We start from the raw sequence: 25,454 nt of genomic DNA, 5'->3' as shown, positions 1-25,454 counted from the left end.
ACTTGAACACTAAATCTTGAATTCTCCAAGTCATATTTTAACACAAAAGCATATGTTAAGCCAGGTTTCTTAACAAAACAAATGAGCTAACTCCACCACTTAGTAGGAATCTGAGGGATGCTGAAGCTTTAATATGAAAAACTAACAGCAAATACACCTGATTTTAACATTTAATAAATACCTTTTCAGGGCTGTAAACATGGCAGGAAAGCCCTCAATCTCCTGCAATAGATTTCAAGCATCTTCCATGTTGGAAAATACGGCAAAAGCCCAGGTAGTCTCCTATTTAAGTAATGCATATCTGAGGAAGCAGAACAAAGATAATACACTGTCCTTAAAATACACTTGTATTTACTTATTCTGAGTTCTAAGTAAATCTATAGCATCATTTAGCCTAAAACCTCTGGCAAATCTCTTTAATTGAGGAGTTTAGACAAAAATGACCTCAACAGAATGTACAGTACCAAAAGTGCTAAAAAATCTACCACCAACACAGGTTTGAATTCCAACTATAGCTACCGACACAAGCGTTATTGGTAAACACCACCCTGGTAAGTGCTTTACAGGTAGTAAGTAGTACAGGACTCAGAATGGATGGCCTGGCACATACTAGTTCCTTAGTAAATAAGAATTATCTTCCCTCCATTCTGCCAGTATCCATGTTTAAAAACTCTCTTTCAAATGATCTGTTTCAATTCTATTTCCACATGTAAGTGTGCTGCCTTTGGAATTCATTTTCTCGTTTTGCACCCCAGTTTTCTCAATGAGAAAATGGACATAGCATCTGCTTCTATCAACTTCATGTGAGCGTTGTGAAGAGCCAATAAAATAAAGGACATTACAAGATCCTTAGATCTCTAAAACTAAGTCTGTGATTTAGAATATTATATTCACTGAGAGTAAACCAAGTCTCTGAATTGTTACATTTTATTTCCATCATCTAAACAACCAGATGAATTAACCAAATTTGACTCTTATCAAAAAGATTTATTAACTTAAAATAGAATTACTTCAAATACAGACAAAAGCAACTTTCTGTTCAAGTTGAATATTTTCAATATACAAGAATGTAGAAGAAAAAATTCTGAATCTTCATGTTGTAGTCTTATTTTATTATTTTTTTTTACCTTTTAAAAAGTTTTTGGCACTACAAGGTTCTGTAAAGAATAGAAGTGACAAATTTAAAACACATGAAAGTCTTTCCTAATTCTTAAGAACAATATATATAAAGTCTGAAGAAACCAAAGTATGAATACAGCTAATAGAAAATAAAGAATGTAATTTTTTAAATTCTCTCTTTATACAAGTCATCAAGATTAAACAAAACATAAAATTCCCTTAAAAATAGGGTAATAAAATAGATGAAATTTGTATCACTCAATTAGGTGATACTAGTAAAAACTATAGTTCATATTTATATACAAATAATACAGTCTTTAAAAACAGTCTTAGGATTTAAATAAGCTATCTAAACGTGTTAAAATTTTAAATCAGGACCTGATTTGTTTTGCTTTCCAATAAATGTCACTTTTTCTGCTGAATGTAACTGACATTGAGGTACGGATACCCTTGAGACAGGAGGATTGGCTGGGTGCTGTGCATCGGTAGACCAGCTGAAAGAAAATGGACTCGCATTACTCCGACACGTTTCCTCTTGGTGGGTGGGGACAACGCTCTCTACACCGACGGGTGGCACATCTGTCTGTTGGACACAACACAGACAGGAAACTGAAAGGCTTGTGCCTATTTACCTGATAACCCCTTAGAATTAACCTGTAGCTAGTTCTCTTTTTTTCTATTTATGTAGTAAAGAGGAGACGAAGCATATCAAAACATTTGGGGGGAGGGGAAGGGAAGGGAAAAGTGGGTAAAGAGAGGAGACAAATGAGAGATGTGGAAGGGAGGAATCAAGGGGAACAAACCCACCAGGGAGGAATCTCAGACTCTTCCCACCTAAAATGGCTTATATGAGCAATAACAACTACCATCAGCCCTAGTTCTTTGCTCACAAGAAGAAACCAGCCATAACCAGGTTCTGCCACTTTATAATACAGGGATGACCCAGAAGTGCATGGATAGTTTAGGAAAGCTTAAATGTATTAAGCCTGAGACTCATACATACCTCAGGCTTCCCCTTAAAATTATTTCATTTAGTCAACATTTCCTTAGTGCCTTTCTTTAATTTCTGGAACTCCTAGTTTAAGTATAACAACTCAGACTCCAGTTTTTTGAACCCCTAGGTTAACCAAGAACTGAAGGCCACACTCAGACATTCCCAATTAGAATTGAGATATCCTTGAGGCAAGTAAGCTAGATAAAATGCTGCAAGTTCCTTAGAATTCTCCTTAGTTCATTTCTTAGATATTCATTACTTAGATCAAAGCCATTATTGGTACATCAGCACCAACAGAATATAACGAATCCCTAATGTCACTCCAGTCTTAATTTTACTAAACGAATTTGACTATGTCACTACCTGACTCAAAAAGTTCTTTAGATCCCTACTGCTTACTAAACTGAGTATGGTGTCAGCCTACCTCCTCTAGTCTCATCACCTACACATCTTGCCCTAATTTACTTCCTCCTCTAGTCCTATTATTTTCTCTTTTCTTTTTCCCTCATTATGCCAAGCAAAACTCAGTGACTTTGCAAATATTCCCTTAGCTAAGAATACTCCTTCCCTCTAATCTCTAGAAAATCTCTGGGAAAAAAAATCTTGTATCTCTTTCAAGATCTATTTCAAATGTCAAAAGATTTGATCCCTGTTGTCCATATCCTGCTGTCTCTACTAGAGCAACATTAACTGACTCCTCTATGCTCCTATTTTTGTCTATTTTACATGCTTGGCTCTCCTAATAAAATATGCATTAAGTGTAGTGGTTTTATTTAACTCTTGCTTAATCAATAAGCACCTAGCATAGTTGACACTCTGCATGCTCTCTCAGTAAGTGTGTACTAAATGCGTGAATTTTCAACCTCAGATCCTGGCCTTTACAAAAGTTCCTTGTCCCAGAACAAAACACACCCAGCCTGTTAACAAATTTGTAAGCAATGGTACCTTGACTATAGAAAGGTTTGTTGGGCTGAAATCTGGCATTTCCCTGATGCATGAAGTTTTGATGCAAACCATAAGGCCACGAAGCTGGGACAAGAGGGAAATGGGGACGTGGTGCATGTTCCCAAGGAATTGGAGGATTCAGTCCTGGAAAGCCTGGCTCTGCATTTCAACAAGAAAAGAAAAACATATTTTAAAACATCGGTTTGTTCATTCAAATATTCCTGCATTCCACAAAGATTTATTGAGTACCTCCCACTGGCCAAGAGCTATGTTACATCAGAGGATACCAAAATTTTTTATTTATTGATTTTTTTCTTAGGTTTTATTTTTCCTTTTTCTCCCACAGCCCCCCGGTACATCATTGTATGTTTTTAGTTGTGGGTCCTTCTAGTTGTGGCATGTGGGATGCCACCTCAGCATGGCTTGATGAGCGGAGCCATGTCCGCCCCCAGGATCTGAACCAGCGAAACCCCAGGCCGCCAAAGCACAGTGTGCGAACTCAACCACTCAGCCATGGCACTGGCCCCCACAAAAAAATTTTTTTAAAGAATCAAACACTGTAACTGTGCTCAAATTATTTATGAAGAAGACATACACAATGATGTGGTGATTACTATAACAGATCAGTTGAAGGTGTTCTAATGAGGATGCTCACCCAGTTGTTCAAGAATAGAAAAGGTTTTCCTAACATAATAGGGTAAGAGGGCATTTTAGACAGATGGAATAGCATGTACAAAAGCCAGGGGGCAGGAAAGTACAGCAAATTTGGGAAGCGGCAAAACAACTGGCAATTAGAAACAAGAGTGAAGGGAGGAAGTGGTAAGAGAAAAGGCTGGACAGGTAGGTAGGATCTATATTTCAAAGAACCTTAGTGCATCATTAAGGAGCATACATTTTACCCTAAAGACAATGCCAACTATTCTAGAATCAATTATATCTTGGCCTAGAAGGAGATCTTATTAGAAGCTGAGGTATTGTGGTGTAATGGTTGAGAACTTTGGCTGTGGAGCAAAACAAGTCTAAGTTCAAATCCCAGTTCCAAAAATTACCAGGGTTCAATTATGAACCTCAGGTTGTTGTAAGGATTAAATTAGATAACAAAAATAAAACGGCTTGCAGGGGCTGGCCCCATGGCCGAGTGGTTAAGTTCACACGCTCTGCTTCAGTGGCCCAGGGTTTCGCCAGTTCAGATCCTGGACGCGGACTCGGCACCGCTCATCAGGCCATGCTGAGGCGGCATCCCACATAGCACAAACAGAGGCACTCACAACTATAATATACAACTATGTACTGGAGGGCTTTGAGGAGAAGAATGAAGAAAAAAAAGATTGGCAACAGATGCTAGCTCATGTGCCAATCTTTAAGGAATTAAAAAAAAAAAATGGCTTACAAGTTCTGGCAAATAAGTCTAAACTCGAAAAAAATGAGTCCTATTATTTCTATGCAAACCATCCCCACCAACCTACTTCCCTTTAAGATGTACCTTTAAGTACATCTTTCAAAGTGCACTATCCCTTGAATCTTCTAGATCATTTTTGTTGTGTTTTCTCATTCAGGGTCACAATGTGGCAGGAAATAATTTGAAAAACACTGCCCTTATTAACTAAATTTCCTAGCAGGAATTCAAATTAGGAGGTACAGGATAGGAAGGAGTAGGGAGCAAGAAAACTAAAATCCAAGGGGCTAGCCCAGTGGCGCAGGGGTTAAGTTCGCACATTTCGCTTCTCTGCGGCCCAGGCTTCGCCGGTTCGGAACCCGGGTGCAGACACAGCACCGCTTGGCATGCCATGCCGTGGTAGGCGTCCCACATATAAAGTAGAGGAAGATGCGCACGGATGATAGCTCAGGGCCAGTCTTCCTCAGCAAAAAGAGGAGGATTGGCAGCAGTTAGCTCAGGGCTAATCTTCCTCAAAAAAAAAAAAAGAAAAGAAAACTAAAATCCATACTAGCCGCATTCTTACAAGCTCAGTCTTCCAAGGAGTTAACCAGGAAAACAAAGCAGTTGGTTCACTGCAAGTTCATAAAGTCAAGTTACAACTAAGAGCTGAAGCTGCAGGGCTCACTGTTTACAAAAAGTAAACAAGACTAGGTATACATATTGAGGTCCTAACCAATTGAGAAATGATGTATTAACATAAAATGGTATTTTTTTAGAGTGTATTCCAATCTCCCCTGGGCATTTTTCAAAACCAAATATTTTCATAATAGAAATAATATAACCTCATTGAAGATAATTTCAAAAACAGGAAAAAAAACTCATACAATCTCCTACGCTAATACAACTACTATTATTATTTTAATACATCCCAATCCAGTCCCTCCGTTTTTAACATAATAGTAACTTCAGCTGTAATATTAACTAAGACTTGTACACCCATCCAACGAATAATAAATATTTACTGAGCAACAGTTTATTACATAATAATAATGTATTATACAACTAACGTATCTACCATACATCAGGCACTATACTGGACACTAGGGAAACAATGACAGACAAGAAATAATTCATAGCCTCTAAAAGTTCAGTCTAATGGGTTATGCAGACAAGTAAACAGGAAATTTCAACACATTAAAACATGTTATGATATGGATATCAAGGAAACATGGAGGAACATCTAACACAATTGGAGGAATCAGCAAGAGTTAAAGGCTTCCTGAAGAAAGTGATCTAATTTTAAAACGGAGGATGAGTGAGCCAAGTTTAAGAGCAAAGCAGAAGGAGGTGAGAGTGAGCAGGACAGGTAATGGAGAGGACATTCCAGGCAGAGGGAACAACTTAGGCAAGCAGTCAGGGGTATGGGGCAGTACGTTGTGTTTGTGGGATGCTACTTAGTATATCAAAGCTGAGACAGAGATCAACCAAAGGTGGGAGAGGGAGGACATAAACCTGGAAAAACTGAGCCAATATATCAAAGGTCAAGACACCAGCTCTATCTTCATGGTTATATAATTCAGTGACTATCATGGTGCATGGCATAGACATATACAATAAATATTTGTTGAAGGAGAGAAGCAGAGGCCACATTAGAATGGCCATGTACGCCATATATCCTTTGATCTTGGAAATCTAAATGAGTTTCCACATTCTGGAATTTCTGCTCAGCAATATGCATTATCTGTATTTTTCCAAAAGAGGTCAGAAATACCTCCCCCATCATAGTGCTCTAAGGAATAGCATACTTCTGCTTAAAATAATCACTAAAATTCTTTTCAAAATTGATAAAGGGAAAGAATCAAACTTCCAGTCTACATTTCCTATACAAACTATATTTCAGGATAACCAAGAAGTTAATAAAGAAAAGTTCTTCTTTATAGAAGAATCACAAATAGTAAATAAAAAATCACCATTTTACAAACCCTAGTGAAATAATGGACATCAGCAATAATTATCAATGGCAGCTAAAACTATTACGTAAAAATTAATGACGAACTTTATAATGGATAGAAAGGGTAGCATCATCTAACTCACTGATCAATCTTAAGTCATTAAAAGAGGAACAATCAGACAGTAAGTTCCCTCTGAAGCGAGAGAACAGGAAACATACAGGACCAACCAAGAAGTAAGATTCTTGCCAACAAGAAGAACCTGAATCTAATCTAGTCCCTGGACCTAACTACCAGTTTAGAGGAATTGCAGGGACAGAAGCATGTGTTAATGCCACAAAGATATAATCAGCCAACACCAGAATCTTTCTTCAATAAGTAGATAATATCGGGGAAAAAAATAGTACAGGGGAACTACTACAAATTCAGAGATATAACAACCACATATAATATATGGGCTTTCTTTGAATCTTCATTCAAATAAATCAACACTAATTTTAGAGAAAAAGGAAAAAAAGAACAAGGACTGGGTATTAGATAATACTGGGTATCGTAACGGTAGTGTGATTTTTCTCAAGAGATACAAACCGAGTTTATAAACGAATCTGATCCAATGTCTGAGATTTGATTAAATACTCGAGTCAAATTTTTCTTCAAATGGGGTGAAGGGGTCAGATAAAAGCAAATACTGATAACAGTTATCAAGATGCGCAATGAGGGGGGTTCATTATACCTTACTCTCACCTTTTGTGTACATTTCAAAATTTCCATAACAGAGTTTTTAAAATAAAAATAATTATCACTAAAAAGCTGGATATAAAACTAAATTTATGGCACATGTCAACTATTTTTAAATATGCAAATATAAAAAAATGACTGGATGGTAATACACCAAAATATTACTTAGCAGTTATGTCTAGGAATTGAGAGTATGGATGATGTTCTTGTTCTTTTTCAAACGATATATAATGAAAATGTATTACTAAGATCTCAGAAAAAACTATTATTTCTTAATGTTACAAAGTACTACAAATATCTTTTTCTTTTTAAAGAACTGCTCCTTACTGGGAGGTAGTAAGAGTCTAGCACAAAGAGGCACAGGTTTTGAAGAAGGAAATTGGTTTAAATCTTGGATCTACTATGATTAATTATGACAGCATGATAGTTAAATTACTTAACCCTTCAATTTCCTCAACTATAAAGTAAGTGCTAACAATGTCTACACTGAGCAGGATTGCAGTGAAAATTTAAATTAATAACAAAATAATAACTAACATATTTATATAACCTCATTTAATATTCACAACATCCCCATGAGTTAGATGCTATTAATACTCCTATTTTACAGATGAAACCAATGCACAAAGAGATTACGCAACTGCCCAATGCCACATTATAAATGACACAGCCAGGTTTCAAATCCAGGCAGTCTGAATCCACAGACCATATCTTTGCTTTTATCTAATCCTATACTGCTCCTTCACAAATATTGCTTGCCATCCTTTTCCTCATATTTATTTCCCCAGGTTGAACCAATAATTCCAATCACCCATCCTTTCTACAGACAGATACAAAAGAAGAAAAGGAAATGTTACCCGAATTCCCCACTGTACCATTGTTCACCAGGGAATTTGGAGTCACAGTACGAGGCCAGTGTCCATCATGAGACGAGCTAGGGATCGCCACAGGTCTGGCAGCAGGTTGTGCAAAGATGATGCTGGGATCATTCAGACCAATATTGCTGGGGGCACTGCCTGGTGCAGAGTGGATCACTGGGCCATGGATAGGCCAGGATGGGGCAGGGATCTGGAGGGGATGCATTGGCAACAATCCCATATTGTGCATGGGAGAATATTGAGCTGGTGGAGACTGGGGAAAGTTATACATAGGCATCTGAACTTGATGGGGAGTCTGGGCTCCCTGCTGAGGGGGGCCAAGCTTAGGTTGGGATCCTGGCTGGGATGGAGGCTGGGTAATGGAAGCTGACTGAGAAGAGCTCTGTGGAAATGGCTGGGGCTGAGGAGAATAAGATGGTGAATCAGACTGCAGAGAAAAAAAAGATACATTTTAAAATTAGTTTACAAACACTTTAATTTTATAAAAGCAGAGATTATCAAAATGCAAAATTATGGAGTTATTCTATTACAACATTATAAACAGAACCCTGTGATGTGCATAATAACAAGTAATAATAGAACCTCATTTTACATAAAGGTAGAATTTTTCCCAAAGTTCTCAAACTCTCTCTCACATCGGTACTACCTCATAAGCCTTCCACTGTCTAAAGAAGAGAGAGCCTAGACATCATTCCCATTATGTAGAACCCACATCTCCAATTGTAACTAGAAACTTACATCCACACATCTCACAGTCACTTTCATTCAGTCCCTCAACAAGTATTTACTGAGAGTTAATTATATACTGAGCATTATTCTAGGTATTAAAAATACAATACTAACATATACACCCTCATAGAGCTTAAAGTTTATGGGGAAAAGGAGGAGAAGCAGATAAAGATTACATAAGCGATCACAATAAAGTACAATGATTACTATGATAAAGAATGTATAATGTACAGTGTAGTCATGTACCACATAATGACACCTCAGTCAACAACGAACTACATATACAACAATGGTCCCATAAGATTAGTATTATATAGCCTAGGTGTGTAGTAGGCTATACCATCTAGGTTTGCATAAAGTACTGTAGGAGAGGAAACTTTCCTTTACCCTTCTAGGTTCTTCTAACTGACCTAAGAATTAAATTGATATGAGACAGATTAACAGGAGAAAAACAAACAAAAGTTTGATAACACGTACACATGGGAGAAACCTAGGAAAACCAAATAACTCGCCAAAAATGGCCAAAGCCCTCACGTTAAATACCATCCTTAGCTAAACAAAAAAGATGCTGGGGGTAGGGAGAGTCAAGGACCTCAGAGGAAAGACAGACAATTCACAGATTGGTGAAAAGGAGCAAACAAGTGGAAAACAAATGTTTGGCCACACAGAAACAGAAGATCACAGAGAGAGTCCAACAGACAGACTTTTCTCTTTTACTCCCTATCTACCACGTAGTTCATGTTATGCTAAGGTGATAGCTTGCTTCCTGAGACACATGTTTTTAATCTGAATTCTTTTAGGCAGTTAAGGGAAATGTAACAAGAAAAACTTTGAGTCTTTTTTTTCCTTAAAAATAATCAGCCTAAAATAATCCTCATGTTAAAGAGATACACTTTGCGGTGGCAAATTTTGTTCCCCTTCAGGACACTCTGATGTTTGCACAATGATGAAATCACCTAAGAACACATTTCTCAGAAGGTATCTCCACTGTTAAGTACCGCATGACTGTATAATGATATGCCAGAGCAGGAATACCTGAACCCACTTTGGGAGAAGCAGGGAAGGTAAGACGAAAGAAAGTAGAAATCAAGGACAGCTTCCCAGAAGAAGTGACTTTAAGCTGAGACTCAAGGGTAAACAGAGACCAGTCTGATAAAAGAGGCAAGGGATAAAGGGAAGGGAAGAGTGTTTTAAGGCAGAGGGAACAACATGATTGAATGTCCACAGACACAAAGACACATGGCTTTAAGTACAGATTTTCCTTGACTTACAATGGGGTTATGTCCCAATAAACCCATCATAAGTCAAAAATATCATTAAGTTGAAAATGCATTTAATACACCTAACCCACCAAACATCATAGCTTAGCCTAGCCTACCTTAAACATGCTCAGACTTACATTAGTCTACAGTTGGGCAAAATCATCTAACACAAAGCATATTTTAGAACAAAATGTTGAATATCTCATGTAATTGACTGAATACTGTACTGAAAGTGAAAAACAAAATGGTCATACAGGTACAAAACAGTTCTAACTGTATCAGTTGTTTACCCTCGTGATCACATGGCTGACTGGGAGCTGTGGCTCACTGCTGCTGCCCAGCATCACAAGAGAGTATTGTATGGCATATCACTAGCTTGGGAAAAGATCAAAGTTCAAAATTCGAAAAACAGTTTCTACTGAATGTGTATCACTTTTGCATCACTGTAAAATCAAAAAATTGTAAGTCAAACCATCATAAGTCAGGGACCGTCTGTAATTGGAATCTCAAAGAAGTTTAATATTAATGGAGTACAAGGGCAGGGGAATGGCAGATCTGAAGCTGAAAAACTAATTAGGGGTAAGATGATGAAGGGTCCTATAGGCTTGTAGTTTAGACTCCATCCTGAGGGCACTGGGAAACCACTGAAGGGTTTAAACAGGTCAGGAACATGATCAATCTGCATTTTAGAAAAATTATTCTGGCTTAATAGGAATGAAATAGAGAATATTAAAAAAAGAAAGAGAAAGATTGATTAAAAGGCTGCTATAACACAGTAGTCTGAGACGATGGTAGCTTAGGCTAGGGAAACATAAGAACAGAGGGAAGCAAATGGCTGTGAGCTATTTTTTACAGGTAGAAACAAGACTTGGTGACTCGATGTGGGGGTTGAGGGAGAGGGAGTAGTCTGGAAACTAGATGGATAGTGAGATCCTCCAATGGGATGGAGAACACAGGAAGAAGAGGCATGTTTAGGGAGTTGGAGAGAAATATAAGCTACATTCTGGACATGCTGAGGTTCAAGTGCTGTGTGAGACATCAGAATACCAATGTGCATTAGACAGAACCTTACTCAAATCTCAGGTGAGGGAAAAGTGAGTGCCAGAAGCAGAGGATGAAAGCTGGGGGCAGTATAAGAACGCGGTTAGAACATAAGTTTTGGAGACAGAGCCTAAGGGTTCAAGTACTGGTTCCAAGTGTCTGCTGACCTCAGGCAAGAAACTTAAACCTCAGTTAAGTATAAAAATGTATACTTTATACTTATTTTTACTTTTATTTATAAAGTATAAATAATAACAGAATCTACCTCATAGGTTTTTGTGAAGAGTAACTACACAATACAAATGGAAAATACAAACACCAAATTCAGGATAGCAGCACATTTTAGTAGCAAGAAGGAATGGCAGGAAGGTTTAAGACAGGAACAGCATCCAAGACAAATGTATAAGTGTTGTCAATTGTGGGTAATTTTTTAATAAATCAAAATAATAATATGTTAAGAACTGTTAAAACCTGGCAGTAGTATATGGATGTTCATTATTTTCTATACTTTTTCAATATTTTAAAAATATTTTATAATAAGAAACAGGAAGAAAGAATGCACATATAGCACATAGCATTCAACAAATGTTAGCTAAGATTACTGTTGTTACATAACATTTATGAAAATGTCCAGGCCCAAAGTAGGTATACAAATGTTTGGGGTGGGGTTGGTGGGCTCCTAAATGTTTTTCTAAGACTTTCCCTACTACTGTTCTTCAAATGCTTGAAGAATTTTTTCGAAAACATAGACCACATCAAATATAGCATGTTTAATAGTTATAATAGCTTTGAAGCTACACAGACCTGGGTTTGAATCTTTTAATTCCTCTTACTCTCAGCTTCCCAATTTGTAAAGTTTGATCACACTAATACCTACCTCTTCACATGGCCAAAGGATTAAATTTGATAAGTGTGAAGCACTGAAGCACAGTGTCAGGCTTAGAGTAAGCATTCAACTAATAATGAACTAATTAATTTAAGAAGTACAAGATGAGTACAGATTTAGAAAAAAAGTTAAGAGAAACTCAGAAAAATTAATATGAAACTTGTGAATCTGAATTCTAATTTGATACTCTGTCTTTTACAGGGTATATTTCACTATATATCAGCTATGAGAAGTTTCAAGGAAGTGAAATACCATACACATAATTGCCTTAACAGTACCAAAACCAAAATACATTTGAATTTTTGTGTCTATTTTTATTAATGGTACTGATAAACTCCACAAGGCAAAGCCTGAAACCTCAAAGTCATTACCTTATTTCAATCCAAGCAACAACCTTATTAGGCAGTTATCTTATTTCACAAAAAGGATGGAGCCTCTCTGAAGTTAAGTGGCTTGCCCAGATCTACATTACTCCAAAAGTAATGCTCATTCTATCTTATGTGCCTAGCAATGGCACCTTTACAAAGCACTGTGTAATCTGGAAGATTGCATTTGCCAGTCTGAAAGATCAACCCTATCACCAACCAAAGATAGTGCTATCTTCCTGCCAAGATTAAACTATTTGCAGGCAGAGTACTTACACATTCTGAGGACTGTCTAGTCCTTACACACTGATCACCCTGCTGCTGGGCTGAACCAGCCACCTGTTGGGCATTTACAAGGTTGCGGACCAGCTGGGCTGCTAAGAGAAGACATCAGAAAGAAAATCAACAGATAAAGAAAATAGCAGAGAAACAACAATCAATAAATTCCCTTCTTCTGTAAAAGAGTCTCAAATCTCTAAGATCTTATAAACTTGGACTTTTAACTTATGATTATAGTGAAGGACTCGTAACAACTAATTTTTTTTTAAAGCCATTTTTCAATCCTGAGGATCATTAAAAAAATTACAATGGTCCTGGAAACAAGAGCAAACGACATACTGCCTTTTTAAAGAGGAAAAGGTATTTATACAAAAAAATACCTTCTGCAAGAAGAATCTGAACAACTGGAAATCAACACTTCTAAAACGTATTTTTTTCTTTCAATAAACTCTCATGTGGATTTCTAATTCTTAAAATTCCTTATGAAACATAACAGGAAGAGATTTCCCTGTCATAACAGCAGTGAAAAGAGATAAAATTTCTCTTAGATATTCCCAGAAAAAAAAATCCTCTCATTAACTTTTGGGAGAAAAAAAGTTAACTTCTATTAACTTTTGATATTGAGAGAAATAAAGAGTGTGACTCAGAGAGTTGCTTGAATACAACAGACTGCTAAGACCAAGTACTGTTCAAAGTAAAAGCTTGACTGTCTAATTTTCTCTCTTTAAGAAATTATAAGGTCCAAGGGACCAGCTCGGTGGCACAGCAGTTAAGTTCGCACGTTCCGCTTTGGCGGCCCGGGGTTTGCTGGTTTGGATCCCGGGTACGGACATGGCACCACTTGGCAAGCCAGCTGTGGTAGGCATCCCACATATAAAGTAGAGGAAGATGGGCATGGATGTTAGCTCAGGGCCAGTTTTCCTCAGCAAAAAGAGGAGGATTGGCAGCGGATGTTAGCTCAGGGCTAATCTTCCTCAAAAAAAAAGAAAGAAAGAAAGGAATGATAAGGTCCAAAATCACACAGCTAGGTTTGGACAAGAAAGGAATCAGGGTCCTTAGAATGACAACAACATAAATGACTTTATTACTACCAGAAACTATTTTTGGCCTTTTCTATTTACCTGCCACACTGCTATTCCTCTGACGGGCCAGCTTGACTTCTGGGCATTCCCTTCGTACATGTCCCGCATCTCCACATATGAAACATCTGAGGTCTCTGGGGTCTCTAAAGTCGCGAGTGTCGTGGAGGTCTCGGGGGTCAAGAAGGTCTCGGGAGTCTTTCTCCTCTTCATTCCCCTCCTTCTCTTCTTCACTGTCTTTCTTCTTTAGTCTAAATAATAAACTGCTGATACCAATAATGTGGGGCTAGGGACTTGTAAACTGAGTGAGCCACAGAACAAACTAAACTATACAAAAGTCTCACAGTAAAGGGACTAACATGCCCATTGTTTCATGCATCTTTTAGAAGGCAAAGGAACTCACATTTATAGCACACCTACACATATGGCAGAAACTGGGTATTTCAGTAGTTTTATAATACAATATTAAATTTAAAAAAATTTTTAAGTCAATTTTAACCTTGTAACAATCCTTAGAGGTTGGTATTTATTATCTCTGTTTTACAGAGGAAGAAACTGAGGCTTAGAGAGCATAAGTGTCTTGCCTAAATTTTACAGTCAGTAAATAGCAGTGACAGAAACTACGAGTTGGTTCTGTCTAAAAACTTCTAAGCTCTTTATATTAGGCAAGACTTGACAAAAGAAGGGATTTTTTTCTGGCCTGTTAAACATAGTATATAGAATAGAGGAGAACACATGTCATAGATATATTTTCAGAGGTTATATAGGATGTATATTTCTCAAAGAATATATCATGTAAGTATACCTCACAGCACATACCTCAAAGATTCAGTTAATCATATTTTAATTATTTGTTTGCATGACTGTGAGGTCCTCAGCAAGAACCCCATGTCTTGGTCATTTTTTTTCCCTGGCTCCTAGCACAGTTCCCAGCACACAGTAGATGTCAATAAATGCTTCTTCAATTAAAAAAAAAAAACCTGAGTGAACTAATGAGTAAATGAACAAATGAACACTATGAGACACGACTGTACCACAAAGATATCTCTATTACAAAATTCCACACAAATACACATTTACCTAAGTTCCAATTTAAAGTTCTGAACTTTCTCACTAAAACATATGTGAACATAATTATAGCTACAATTAGCCTGACATTTATTTTCCCTGTAATGTTGATATATAATCATTTGCCAACCTTCTCCTCTTAGGGCAGTCTTTCATGTAGTGGCCTATTTTTCCACACACACGGCAACATCGATCATTGGGAGCCAGTTCTCCATCTGTTAGTACTCTGGAATCGAAGAAGTACTCCTGGGGAGAAAATAAAACTTTACTATAAAAAATCACTATAAACTTCTGAATCCAAATAAAAAGGGGACCAAAATGCAACAGTGATTTTGAAAAAAAAAGGAAATAAACATCAACAAATATTTCACTACAACTAAAACCATGATATGAAAATAAGATTCAGAATTATCATCAATATCACAGTTGCTAACAGTACTAACCACTTTACATCCATGTTATTTTCTCATTCATTTATAGCATCTTTGCATAATACCTCAATAAAACAGATACTATTTCATCCTCATTTTATAGATAAGAAAACTGAGGCTTAGAGAGTTCAAGTCGTTTGCCCATAATAAAAAAGCTGGTAAACAGAAGATAAAGGATTTAAAGCTAAGTCTGTCTGACTACAAAGCTCATGCCTTCTGCTAAGCCAGTCTACTTCTGGAAAGGAATTATTCTCTTTACATAAGAGCTCTATGTAAATTAAGCAATCTTCTGGTTTATATAAGATTATATTCACATACAACATTTCAAGAGCATATAATATTTATTATATAAAGTAGGGTATACTTAAAGAAAAGGTAGGGAACCAATAAGAAGCAAATCATTTTCCCAAGTCTTAGAAGAACCAAACTCATTTTTGCTTTCTCCTAGCACCTTGTTTATCTTTCTAAGCTTTAATTCAGGTTTGCACTATCCAAAGACGAGTTTCATCTCGAGAAGCAAGAGAACATGTCCATTTAGCACTCTTCAAACCTATATAAAGTCAGGGATAAAAGTATAAGACATACTCACTAGGATGGCTACAATTATAAAAACAAAATGACGACAGAGAAGAACAAGCATTAGTGAGGATGTGGAAAAACTGGAACCCACAAAAATACTGCCGGTGGGAACATATAATGGCACAGCTGCTTTAGAAAACAGTTTGGCAGCTCCTCAGAAAGTTAAACACAAATTCATCAAAATGACCCAGCAATTCCACTGTTAGGTATATACCCAAAAGAAAGGAAAACATACATCCATACAAAAATTTGTACATAAATATTCATAGCAGCATTACTTGTAATAGCCAAAAAGTAGAAACAAACCAAATGTCCAACAACTGATGAATGGATAAATACAATTTATCCATACAATGGAATACTGTTCACCCATAAAAAGGAATGAAGTACTGATATATGCCACAACAAGAACAAACCCTGAGAACATTACATTAAATGAAAGAAGACAGTCACAAAGAGGCTATATATTCTATGATTCCATTTATATAAAATGTCTACCATAGACAAATCTACAGAGACAAGAAGTAGATTAGTGGTTGGGAGTGGGAGAGAAAAGGAATGAGAATTGACTGCTAATGGGGATGGAGGGGTTTCCTTAAGAGAGGATGAAATGTTCTAGAATTAGATTTTGGCAACTGCTGCACAATTCTGCAAAGGTACTGAAAACCACTGAATTGCTCACTTTATGTTGGTGAACTGTAAAGTATGTGAATCGCATCTAAATAAAGCTGTTTTTTAAAAAAGGATAAGAGAGAGAATTCTTCACTTACTATTAATGAAACCAATGTAACTAAAATTTTCATCATCATATTTTCTGCTAGGACAAAATGAAGATCTTTCTCAATTCACCCAGTTACTTAAGGCAGAAACCCAGAATCATCCCAAACTTGTTCTCCTTCACCCATCACCTCTAATTAATCACCAAGAATGTATCCATTCTATTCCTGAGTATCTCTTTAATACACTTTTCTCCAACCCACCATCCCAGTTAAGCTGGCCTAGACTTGGGGTCAGCAAACTTTTTCTGTAAAGAGCCAGATAGTAAATATTTTAGGTACTGTGGCAAAAATTGAAGGTATTATGTAGGTACTTATATAACAGGAAAGCAAGCAAATTTCCACAGAATTTTTTTTTTTTTTTTTTAAAGATTTTATTTTTTTCCTTTTTCTCCCCAAAGCCCCCCGGTACATAGTTGTGTATTCTTCGTTGTGGGTCCTTCTAGTTGTGGTATGTGGGACGCTGCCTCAGCGTGGTCTGATGAGCAGTGCCATGTCCGCGCCCAGGATTCGAACTAACGAAGCACTGGGCCGCCTGCAGCGGAGCGCGCGAACTTAACCACTCGGCCACGGGGCCAGCCCCTCCACAGAATTTTTATTGAAGAATTTTAAAATATACTACTAATGATAAATAAGTATAATTTTTTTGTAATATAAGTTTACTAAGTAGAAGAAAGGAACTCTTTCTGGGGAAAACAAGTCGCTTAATTGGGGTTCAAAGTTAGCATTCCCTATCATTAAAATTGATGGCAATGTTCATCTGTTAATGCTAAACTGCAATTACATTTTATGTATTTCATCTCTGAAAAGGCTTTTTCACAGATGAAGAGGTTGAAGCTTCAAGGTAAAGAGAATAACAAACAGATCTAGAGTGCATATGGAAGGACTAGGTTGATAAAGAAGACAGATCTTCAAATGCAGGTAGATTAGTAGATCTGGTAGTAGAAAGTTGAAGGAATACTAATCTGATACCATTTTTGTCTCAGAGAGAAAATATCTAAGAGTAAGAAGGGGAGAGGTGAAAGGTAGGATAAAAAGCAATGGGTATTAAATTTTGAGTAAAATAAATAAAATATGAAATAGTTCTTACTGAATGGAAATATAGGTAACTAAAGAAATGTACTAAGAACATCAGATAGTAATGAAAGTCCAGTTGAGGATGATGAACATTAATTTATAGTTGTACTATATAAATAAAACTGCCTAGCTTGATGACTTTTTTCCACTAGTGTTCTGCTACCCAAACATAGATAGATGGTGGATAGGTGAATTCATGTAAGGTTGAACACATAAGAGTACAAAAGAAGGACAGTGGTGCAAATGAATGTAAAGCATATGCCAGAGAGTAGACCAGGGAAGCTAAGTTAAATGGGGAGAAAAATGAAGACAGAAGATAGCTGATAGATTTGGAGAATATGGGTCGATATATCAGAGAACTTAATGATGTAGAAGTATAGGAGAGGTGGGAATATTTGAGTGAGGAACAAAGGTGAAAAAATAAAACATACATTTGTCTTCATTTCCATTAGAGTCTAAGGGAAAGAAACACATCTATTTTGTATGTTGTTATAATCCCAGTACAGGCATATCTCATTATATTGTGCTTCAGAGATACTACATTTTTCACAAATTGAACGTTTGTGGCAACTCTGTGTCAAGCAAGTGTATCGAAGGCATTTTTCCAACAGCATTTGCCCGCTTCATGTCTCTATGTCACATTTTGGCAATTGGTGCAATATTTCAAACCATTTCATTATTATTATACTTGTGATGATGATCTGTGATCAGTGACCTTTAATGTTACTATGTTAATTGTTTTGGGGCGCCATGAACCACACCCATATAAGAATGAGCTTAATCGACAAATGTGTGTGTTCTAACTACTCCAATGACTGGCTATTCCACCATCTCCCTCCCTCTTCTCAAGCCTTCCTATTCCCTGAGACACAACAATGTTAAAATTAGGCCAATTAATAAACCTACACGGGCCTCTAAGTGTTCAAGTGAAGAAAGAGTCACACATCTCTCACTGTAAATCAAAAGATAGAAATGATTAAGCTAAGTGAGGAAGGCAGGCCAAAAGCCAAGACAGGCTGAAGCTAGGCTTCTTGCACCAGTTAGCCAAATTATCATGCAAAGGAAAAGTTCTTGAAGGAAATTAAAAGTGCCACTCCAGTGAACACGAATGATGAGAAAGTGAAACAGCCAATTATTGCTGATATGGAGAAAGTTGCAGTGATCTGGATAGAAGATCAAACAAGTCACAACATTCCCTTAAGCTAAAGCCTAATCCAGAGAAAGGCCCTAAGTCTCTTCAATTCTAGGAAGGCTGAGAGAGGCGAGGAAGCTGCAGGAGAAAAGTTAGAAGCCAGCAAAGGTTAGATCATGAAGTCTAAGGAAAGCAGTTGTGTCTATAACATAAAAGTGCAGGTGAAGCAGCAAGTGCTGATGTAGAAGCTGCAGCATGTCATCCAGGAGATCTAGCTAAGGTAATTAATGAAGGTGGCTACACTAAACAACAATTTTCAATGTGGCCAGAACAGCCATGTGTTGGAAGATGCCATCTAGGACTTTCGTACCTAGAGAGGAGAAGTCATTCCCTGGTTTCAAAACTTCAAAGGAGAGGCTGACTCTCTTGTTAAGAGCCAATGCAGCTGGTGACTGTAAGGTGAAGCCAATGGTCATTTATCATTCCAAAAAATCCTATAGGCCCTTAAGAATGTCACTAAATTGGGGCCAGCCTAGTGGCGGAGTGGTTAAGTTCGTGTGTTCCACTTCAGTGGCCCAGGGTTTGCAGGTTCGGATCCTGGGCACAGACCTAGCACTGCTCGTCAAGCCACACCGTGGCACCACCCTACATAAAATAGAGGAGGTTTGGCACAGATGTTAGCTCGGCAACAATCTTCCTCAAGCAAAAAGAGGAAGATTGGCAACAAATGCTAGCTCAGGGCCAGTCTTCGTCACACATACAAAAAAAGAATGATGTTAACCCTACTCTGCCTGTGCTCTATGAATGGAACAACAAAACCTGGACATATCTGTTTATAACATGGTTTACTGAATATTTTAAGCCCACACTTGAGAACTACTGCTCAGAAAAAAGGATTCATTTCAAATTATTGCTGCTCATTAACAATGTACCTGGTCACTCAAGAGCTCTGATGGAGACGCTTTCATGTCTGCTAACACAACATCCGTTCTGCAGCCCACAGATTAAGGAGTAATTCTGACTTTCAAGTCTAATTATTTAAGAAATACACTTCAAGGGGCCAGCCCCATGGCCGAGTGGTTAAGTTCGCGCGCTCCACTGCGGGGGCCCAGTGTTTCGTCGGTTTGAATCCTGGGCATGGACATGGCACCACTCATCAAGCCACGCTGAGGCAGTGTCCCACATGCCACAACTAGAAGGACCCACAACTAAGAATATACAGCTCTGCACCATGGGGCTTTAGGGAGAAAAAGGAAAAAAATAAAATCTTTAAAAAAAAAAAAAAGAAATACATTTCATAAGGCTATAAATAGCTGTCACAGATAGTGATTCCTCTGATGATGTGGGCAAAACTGAAAACCTTTTGGTAAGGATTCACTATTCTAGATACCATTAAGAACATGGCATGATTCATGGGAAAAGGACAAAAATATCAGCATTAACAGGAGTTTGGAAGAAGTTGATTCCAACCCTCATGGATGACTTTGAGGGGTTCAAGGCTTCAGTGGAGGAAGCAACTGCAAATGTGGTGGAAGTAGCAAGAGAACTAGAATTGGAAGTGGAGCCTGCCGATGTGACTGAATTGCAGCAATCTCACAATAAAACTGTGATGGATGAGGAGTTGCTTCTTATGGATGAGCAAAGTGGCTTTGAGATAGAATCTACTCCTGGTGAAGATGCGGTGAAGACTGTTGAAATGACAACAAAGGATTTAGAATATTACATGAACTTAGTTGATAAAAGGAGCAGCAGGGTTTGAGAAAACTGACTCTGAATCTGAAAGAAGTTCTACTGTGGGTAAAATGTTATCAAACAGCATCGCATGCCATAGAGAAATCGTTTGTGAAAGGAAGAGTCAATAGATGCGGCAGACTTCACTGCTGTCTTATTTTAAGAAATTGCCGCAGCCGTCCTGCCTTCAGCAACCACCACCCTGATCAGTCAGCAGCCATCAACATGGAGGCAAGACTCCACTGAAGGCTAGATGATGGTTAGCACATTTTAGCAATAAAGTATTTTTTAATTAAGGTATCTGCATTGTTTCTTTAGACATATTCTATTGTAAACTTAGTAGACTACAGTACAGTATAAATGTAACTTTTACATGCCCTGGGAAATCAAAGAATTCATGTGACTCGCTTTATTGCAATATTTGCTTTATTGCAGTTGTCTGGAACTGAACCTGCAATATCTCTGAGGTATGCCTGTACACAGCAGAGAAATACGTGCAAAGTAGGAATTCAATAAATATGTATTGAAAGAATAATCTTTACTGTGGAAAGTATAAGCATGAAAGACTATTTAACAAGGATATTTTCTACAATATCAGGTGTAACACCGATGTAATGAAAACAATCTAAATGTCCATATAAGGAGAATAGTTAAACTGGTATAAGCAAGCTACAGAAAACTGTTTATTGGTCTTTTATAACAGAATAAAGTGGATCAAAAAATGGTTAGCCGACTCATAGGCCCCAAACTAATATTTGGCTCTTATACCAAATGATATTGAAGATCAAGGACTTTGATATCCTATCAGGACTACTTATACTGAGTTATTAAGAATTACTAAAATTTTTTATTCATAAACTAAAATTGGGGGCCAGCCCCATGGCTGAGTGGTTAAGTTCATGCACTCCACTTCGGCACCCCAGAGTATCACCAGTTCGGATCCTGGGAGCAGACATGGCACCACTCTTCAGGCCATGCTGAGGTGGTGTCCCACATAGCACAATGAGAGGTACTCACAATTAGAATATACAACTATATACTGGGGGGCTTTGGGGGGAAGAAAAAAGAAAAAAAAAGATTGGCAACAGATGTTAGCTCAGGTGCCAATCTTAAAAACCAAACTAAAATTGCACATTTCCAATTTATTAATACTCTAGTATTCTACTAAAAAGCCTGACTGCATGAAACTGCTAGATTCATACTGAACATGTGCACATATACACATTAATAGTTGGAATTCCCACAATTTCCAGGTAGAATGCTTTATCAGTGAATCATCACATTTGTTTTGATCTGACTATGCTTCTTTTTTTTTTTAAGATGGGCACAGATGTTAGCTCAGGGCCAGCCTTCCTCAGCAAAGAGAGGAGGATTGGCAGTAGATGTTAGCTCAGGGCTAATCTTCCTCAAAAAAATTAACTAATTTAGAAAAAAGTTAATACGTTAGTAAAATTATTGTTGGATTTTCCTTTTGTTCGTTATTTTCTTCTTACACAACTTTTCTGTTGTTTCAAATTTTACTGGTGTTTTATTTGTCTCCATTATAATTATTATCATCCCTCTAAGAGGCCAGGACAATCAAAAATATCTGAGAACCAGTACTCCAAGGGAAAAAAGCTCTAAATTTCTCTTGGCTTTTCTTATGCCACACCCCAAAGAAAGAGTGCTACAACTGGACTGAACAAGATCAAGGATATTCATTATGCAATAGCAGAAAGATGGTTTCTCTCTTGAGATTTCCTCTCTTGGAAGTTTCTTTCTTAGTTAAACTGAGACCTCCTCCCATTAGATAACAAGCAAAAGCCAGAGTGAGACCAAGAGTAATGGGGGACACTATGCCACCTAGTTCAAGCAAAAGAAAGGCTCTCAGTTTCATGACAGCTAATTCAGCTTGCTAGGGCTACACCAAAATTAGAGCAGAGCCTCAGCAAACAATAAAGTATTTCTTCGGTATTGTCCTCTCTGTTTATATTTTCATCAAGAATTCCAGAGATGAAAGAGGGTCAGTGGGTAGAACTCAATTTCAAAATTTAAGGATTCTGAGTCTTGACTATCCACCCTCATTGATTCAACAAATGCATATTTGGTACATCCTATGTGCCAGACACTATGACAGGCACTAGAGATACAACGATGAACCTTATGGACATGGACGCTATCCTCATGGAGCTACAGTCTAATGGGGGAGCTATAATTTAAAGAGAGAAACAAAATTTAGCAAATGGATATCTCATAATGAAGTATAATAAGTGTAATAAGAAAAAATACAGGGAGCTATAACCATCTCTTTCCCTGTTCCTAACACCAACTTGAAAATAGAATTAGGCTTCTTGTACTGTAAAAAAGAAAGTTTTCTAAGAAAAGATTCAGAATTCAAATTACATAAACTTACAGCTTCTCTGCCAATGAGTGGATAAAAGGGGGTACCAAAAAGTTTCCTTCCGTTGATAAATGCCTTCATGATGAAATTGGTCACTATGGAAGAAAGAAGAAAACAATTAAGATGCAGATCTTAACATGTAAGACCTTTAAAAGCAGATTTCTATATTTAAAACTTACTTTTTCTAGAAACTCCAGCACCAAGGTTATGATTCAAGTCAAAAGGGTCTAGAAAAGAAACATTTTATTTTTTAATTAAAAATTACGTTTATTGTAACATAAAATACACTTAACAAGAGTCTAATACTACGTAATTGAGAGTAAGTCAGCAAATTATTCTTTTAAAATTATAGATTAAAGAATGGAAACTGACAAAAATCAAGAGGAATAATCTTCCAAATTCTAATATGTTTCAATTTTCCCCTCAATGTCCTTGGCCAAACGAAATTCTGGCTTTTTGTTTTGTTTTGTTCCTGAATTACTATCAGCTAAATGATTACCTTCAATAGCAATGCATTTGGATGTCCACTGCTTCTCAAAAGTTGTCAACAGCTTTTTCTGCCGAATGCTAATTACATATTCCTTGAAATCAAACTCTTCAGTATAGAAGCGAAGCAGTCCCAACCAAAGCTCTCCTAAGGTTTCTGTATTCTTTCCAAGTGAAGGTAAACGCTTTTTCTACAAATAAGAAAAAAAGAGAGAGAGAGATGTCTATACCCATCCAAAACATGAACCCCAAAGACAAGAAAAATTAAATTACGCAAATTCTAACATGTATCAGTGAGCATTCTATAACATAAAGACTATGAAAAAGTTACCAGTTCTTCTGTTTTATCAAAGAAAAAAGCATTCCATCCATCAACCATTCTCTGTGGAATCTGTTTTCCATCAAAGATCTGCATAAAAAATTAATTTTATTATTAGATTTCAGGTCATCCACTCCTTTTAAGTCTCATATCATTTTAGAATTTACCTATAAAAGACATACTAAAATACTTCTTCCAAAAGGAACACGTTAGGATGATATAACGTGATACCAAGTTATGAATGAATAAAATGTATCTGAAAGATCAAAGCTGGGAAAGGATTACTTTAAGAGCATCAGATTCTCCAAATGACACATTTGATGTTATCTGATGTTACCTATTTGGCCTATCAAAAGACATTCAGCCCGAGATTAATGAAGTAAAACTAAAAAAAAAAAAAACCCTAGCATTTTCATCAAAAGATCACAGATGTAGAGATTATTACATAATAGATAATACCTATTGATTGTGTACCCAAAAGAAATTAATGGAACTGTGTGTTTAGGAGAAGAACTCCAGTACCTTTAATCAGTTATCTGCATCATCTGAGGCTGAAAAGCCCTGGGACACTGATTTTTTTAAATAGAAAACTAGGTAGCTTTCTCTAACATCTTGATAAAGATTGTTAAAATCTTCATTATTAGTTATGAATAACAATTCACCGTCCTAAGGAAGGAGCGGGGGAGAGAATAATGCTACTTTACCAGAAGAAAAGTATCCCATAAGATGACTCTATAGGCACAACTCACCTCTACAAGCAATTTTGAGACTTATTTTCTATAGAAGTTTTAAGAAAGATGCTTTGCAACAAGTTTAGAGTCAGCAGACCTCATTTCTAGTCTTAGTCCTGCCGAGTAGCAATTCTGGACAAGAAAATTATCCTCCTATATCCTCAGTTTTCCCAACGAAAATGAGAGATTAGATTAGGTCAGTTGTTTTAAAATTTTATTTTTATTTTAAGCTATAGAACTCTTTCCTAAAATAGAACCTTTCTTGAAGCTCAATATGTAAAACTGATAAAAGCAGAGACACTCTGATAAAAGGTTGAGTAGAGAAAAAAATATCGTCTTTTCCTTAACCCACTCCTCACGGATACAGTAATGAGCTTCTAGAGCTTACCAGAAAATACTTTAAAACCACTAGATAAGGTGGTCCCCAGCTCCTCTTCCACTTTAGATGGGACAGTGATTTACAAAACTAACTATACGTCTGACCCCTCTAATTTCAGTTCCTTGTGGGTAACGACTATAACTTATCTCTGGAGCCAAAATTCTCTACATCAAAGCCTGCCATATAGAGAAAACATAATATGTGTTTGTTGAATGAATATATTTACTCTGTAAGCGTGTTTACATAAAGATCAAGTTTCTAGGAACTTAAGCTAATAAGTTGTTTTTTATATTTACATACAACTTAAACAAATACCGGTACCAAAAATCATCTAGCAAAAGTACCAAAATTTCATAAAACAAAAAAGGGAGAGCCTGACAATTATAGGTATTAATATCTAAAACAAAAGACATGGGATCTTGCCCTCAAAAAAGAAATAAAGGTTTTAAAGAAGCCAAAGTATAACATTTACCCTCATAGATTAGGATGTTATTATTAGTATTACATGGAAATAATAGAAACTTCCTCTTTAGATCTTGATTCTTTTTAAAAGAATTCTTACTCGTGAGTAACAACCATGATCTGAACCCAACTATGTTGGCTGATAACACAGTAAAGTGGACCTGTGGGCCTTAGAGGGTGTCTAATCACTGCTTTGTCGGTTTTTATGAACTCTCATGTTTCACGGTGCCTAACTTTCCACTCTGTTTCAGCCCTTAGAAG

The 25,454-nt window shown here is 37.0% G+C and overlaps 1 protein-coding gene across 13 annotated transcripts in view; it reads right to left on the bottom strand.

Annotated features, from left to right (window-relative positions):
- Positions 1–966: 966 nt before the first annotated feature.
- Positions 967–25,454, bottom strand: part of TUT4 (terminal uridylyl transferase 4) — a 116,868-nt gene continuing 92,380 nt past the window's right edge. For 2 of the 13 annotated variants that reach the window (XM_014844286.3, XM_070509917.1), the window contains 10 exons: positions 23,634–23,711; positions 23,316–23,493; positions 22,996–23,043; positions 22,829–22,911; positions 14,841–14,956; positions 13,685–13,908; positions 12,561–12,661; positions 7,981–8,428; positions 3,059–3,217; positions 967–1,613 (listed from right to left, as the gene is read on the bottom strand). In XM_014844286.3, coding sequence (XP_014699772.2) covers positions 1,525–1,613; positions 3,059–3,217; positions 7,981–8,428; positions 12,561–12,661; positions 13,685–13,908; positions 14,841–14,956; positions 22,829–22,911; positions 22,996–23,043; positions 23,316–23,493; positions 23,634–23,711 — 1,524 coding nt within the window. In that variant the 3' untranslated portion in view covers positions 967–1,524. Of the gene's footprint in view, positions 1,703–3,058; positions 3,218–7,980; positions 8,429–12,560; positions 12,662–13,684; positions 13,909–14,840; positions 14,957–22,828; positions 22,912–22,995; positions 23,044–23,315; positions 23,494–23,633; positions 23,712–25,454 lie in introns of all 13 variants that reach the window. The other 11 variants (XM_014844290.3, XM_070509921.1, XM_014844289.3 and 8 more) reach the window with 11 other exon arrangements.

This window comes from Equus asinus, chromosome 5 (genome assembly GCF_041296235.1).
Source record: "Equus asinus isolate D_3611 breed Donkey chromosome 5, EquAss-T2T_v2, whole genome shotgun sequence".
Classification (NCBI taxonomy): Eukaryota; Metazoa; Chordata; class Mammalia; order Perissodactyla; family Equidae; genus Equus; species Equus asinus.
Note: the sequence above shows the minus strand (reverse complement) of the source record. Positions and strands in the feature narration are given on the sequence as shown.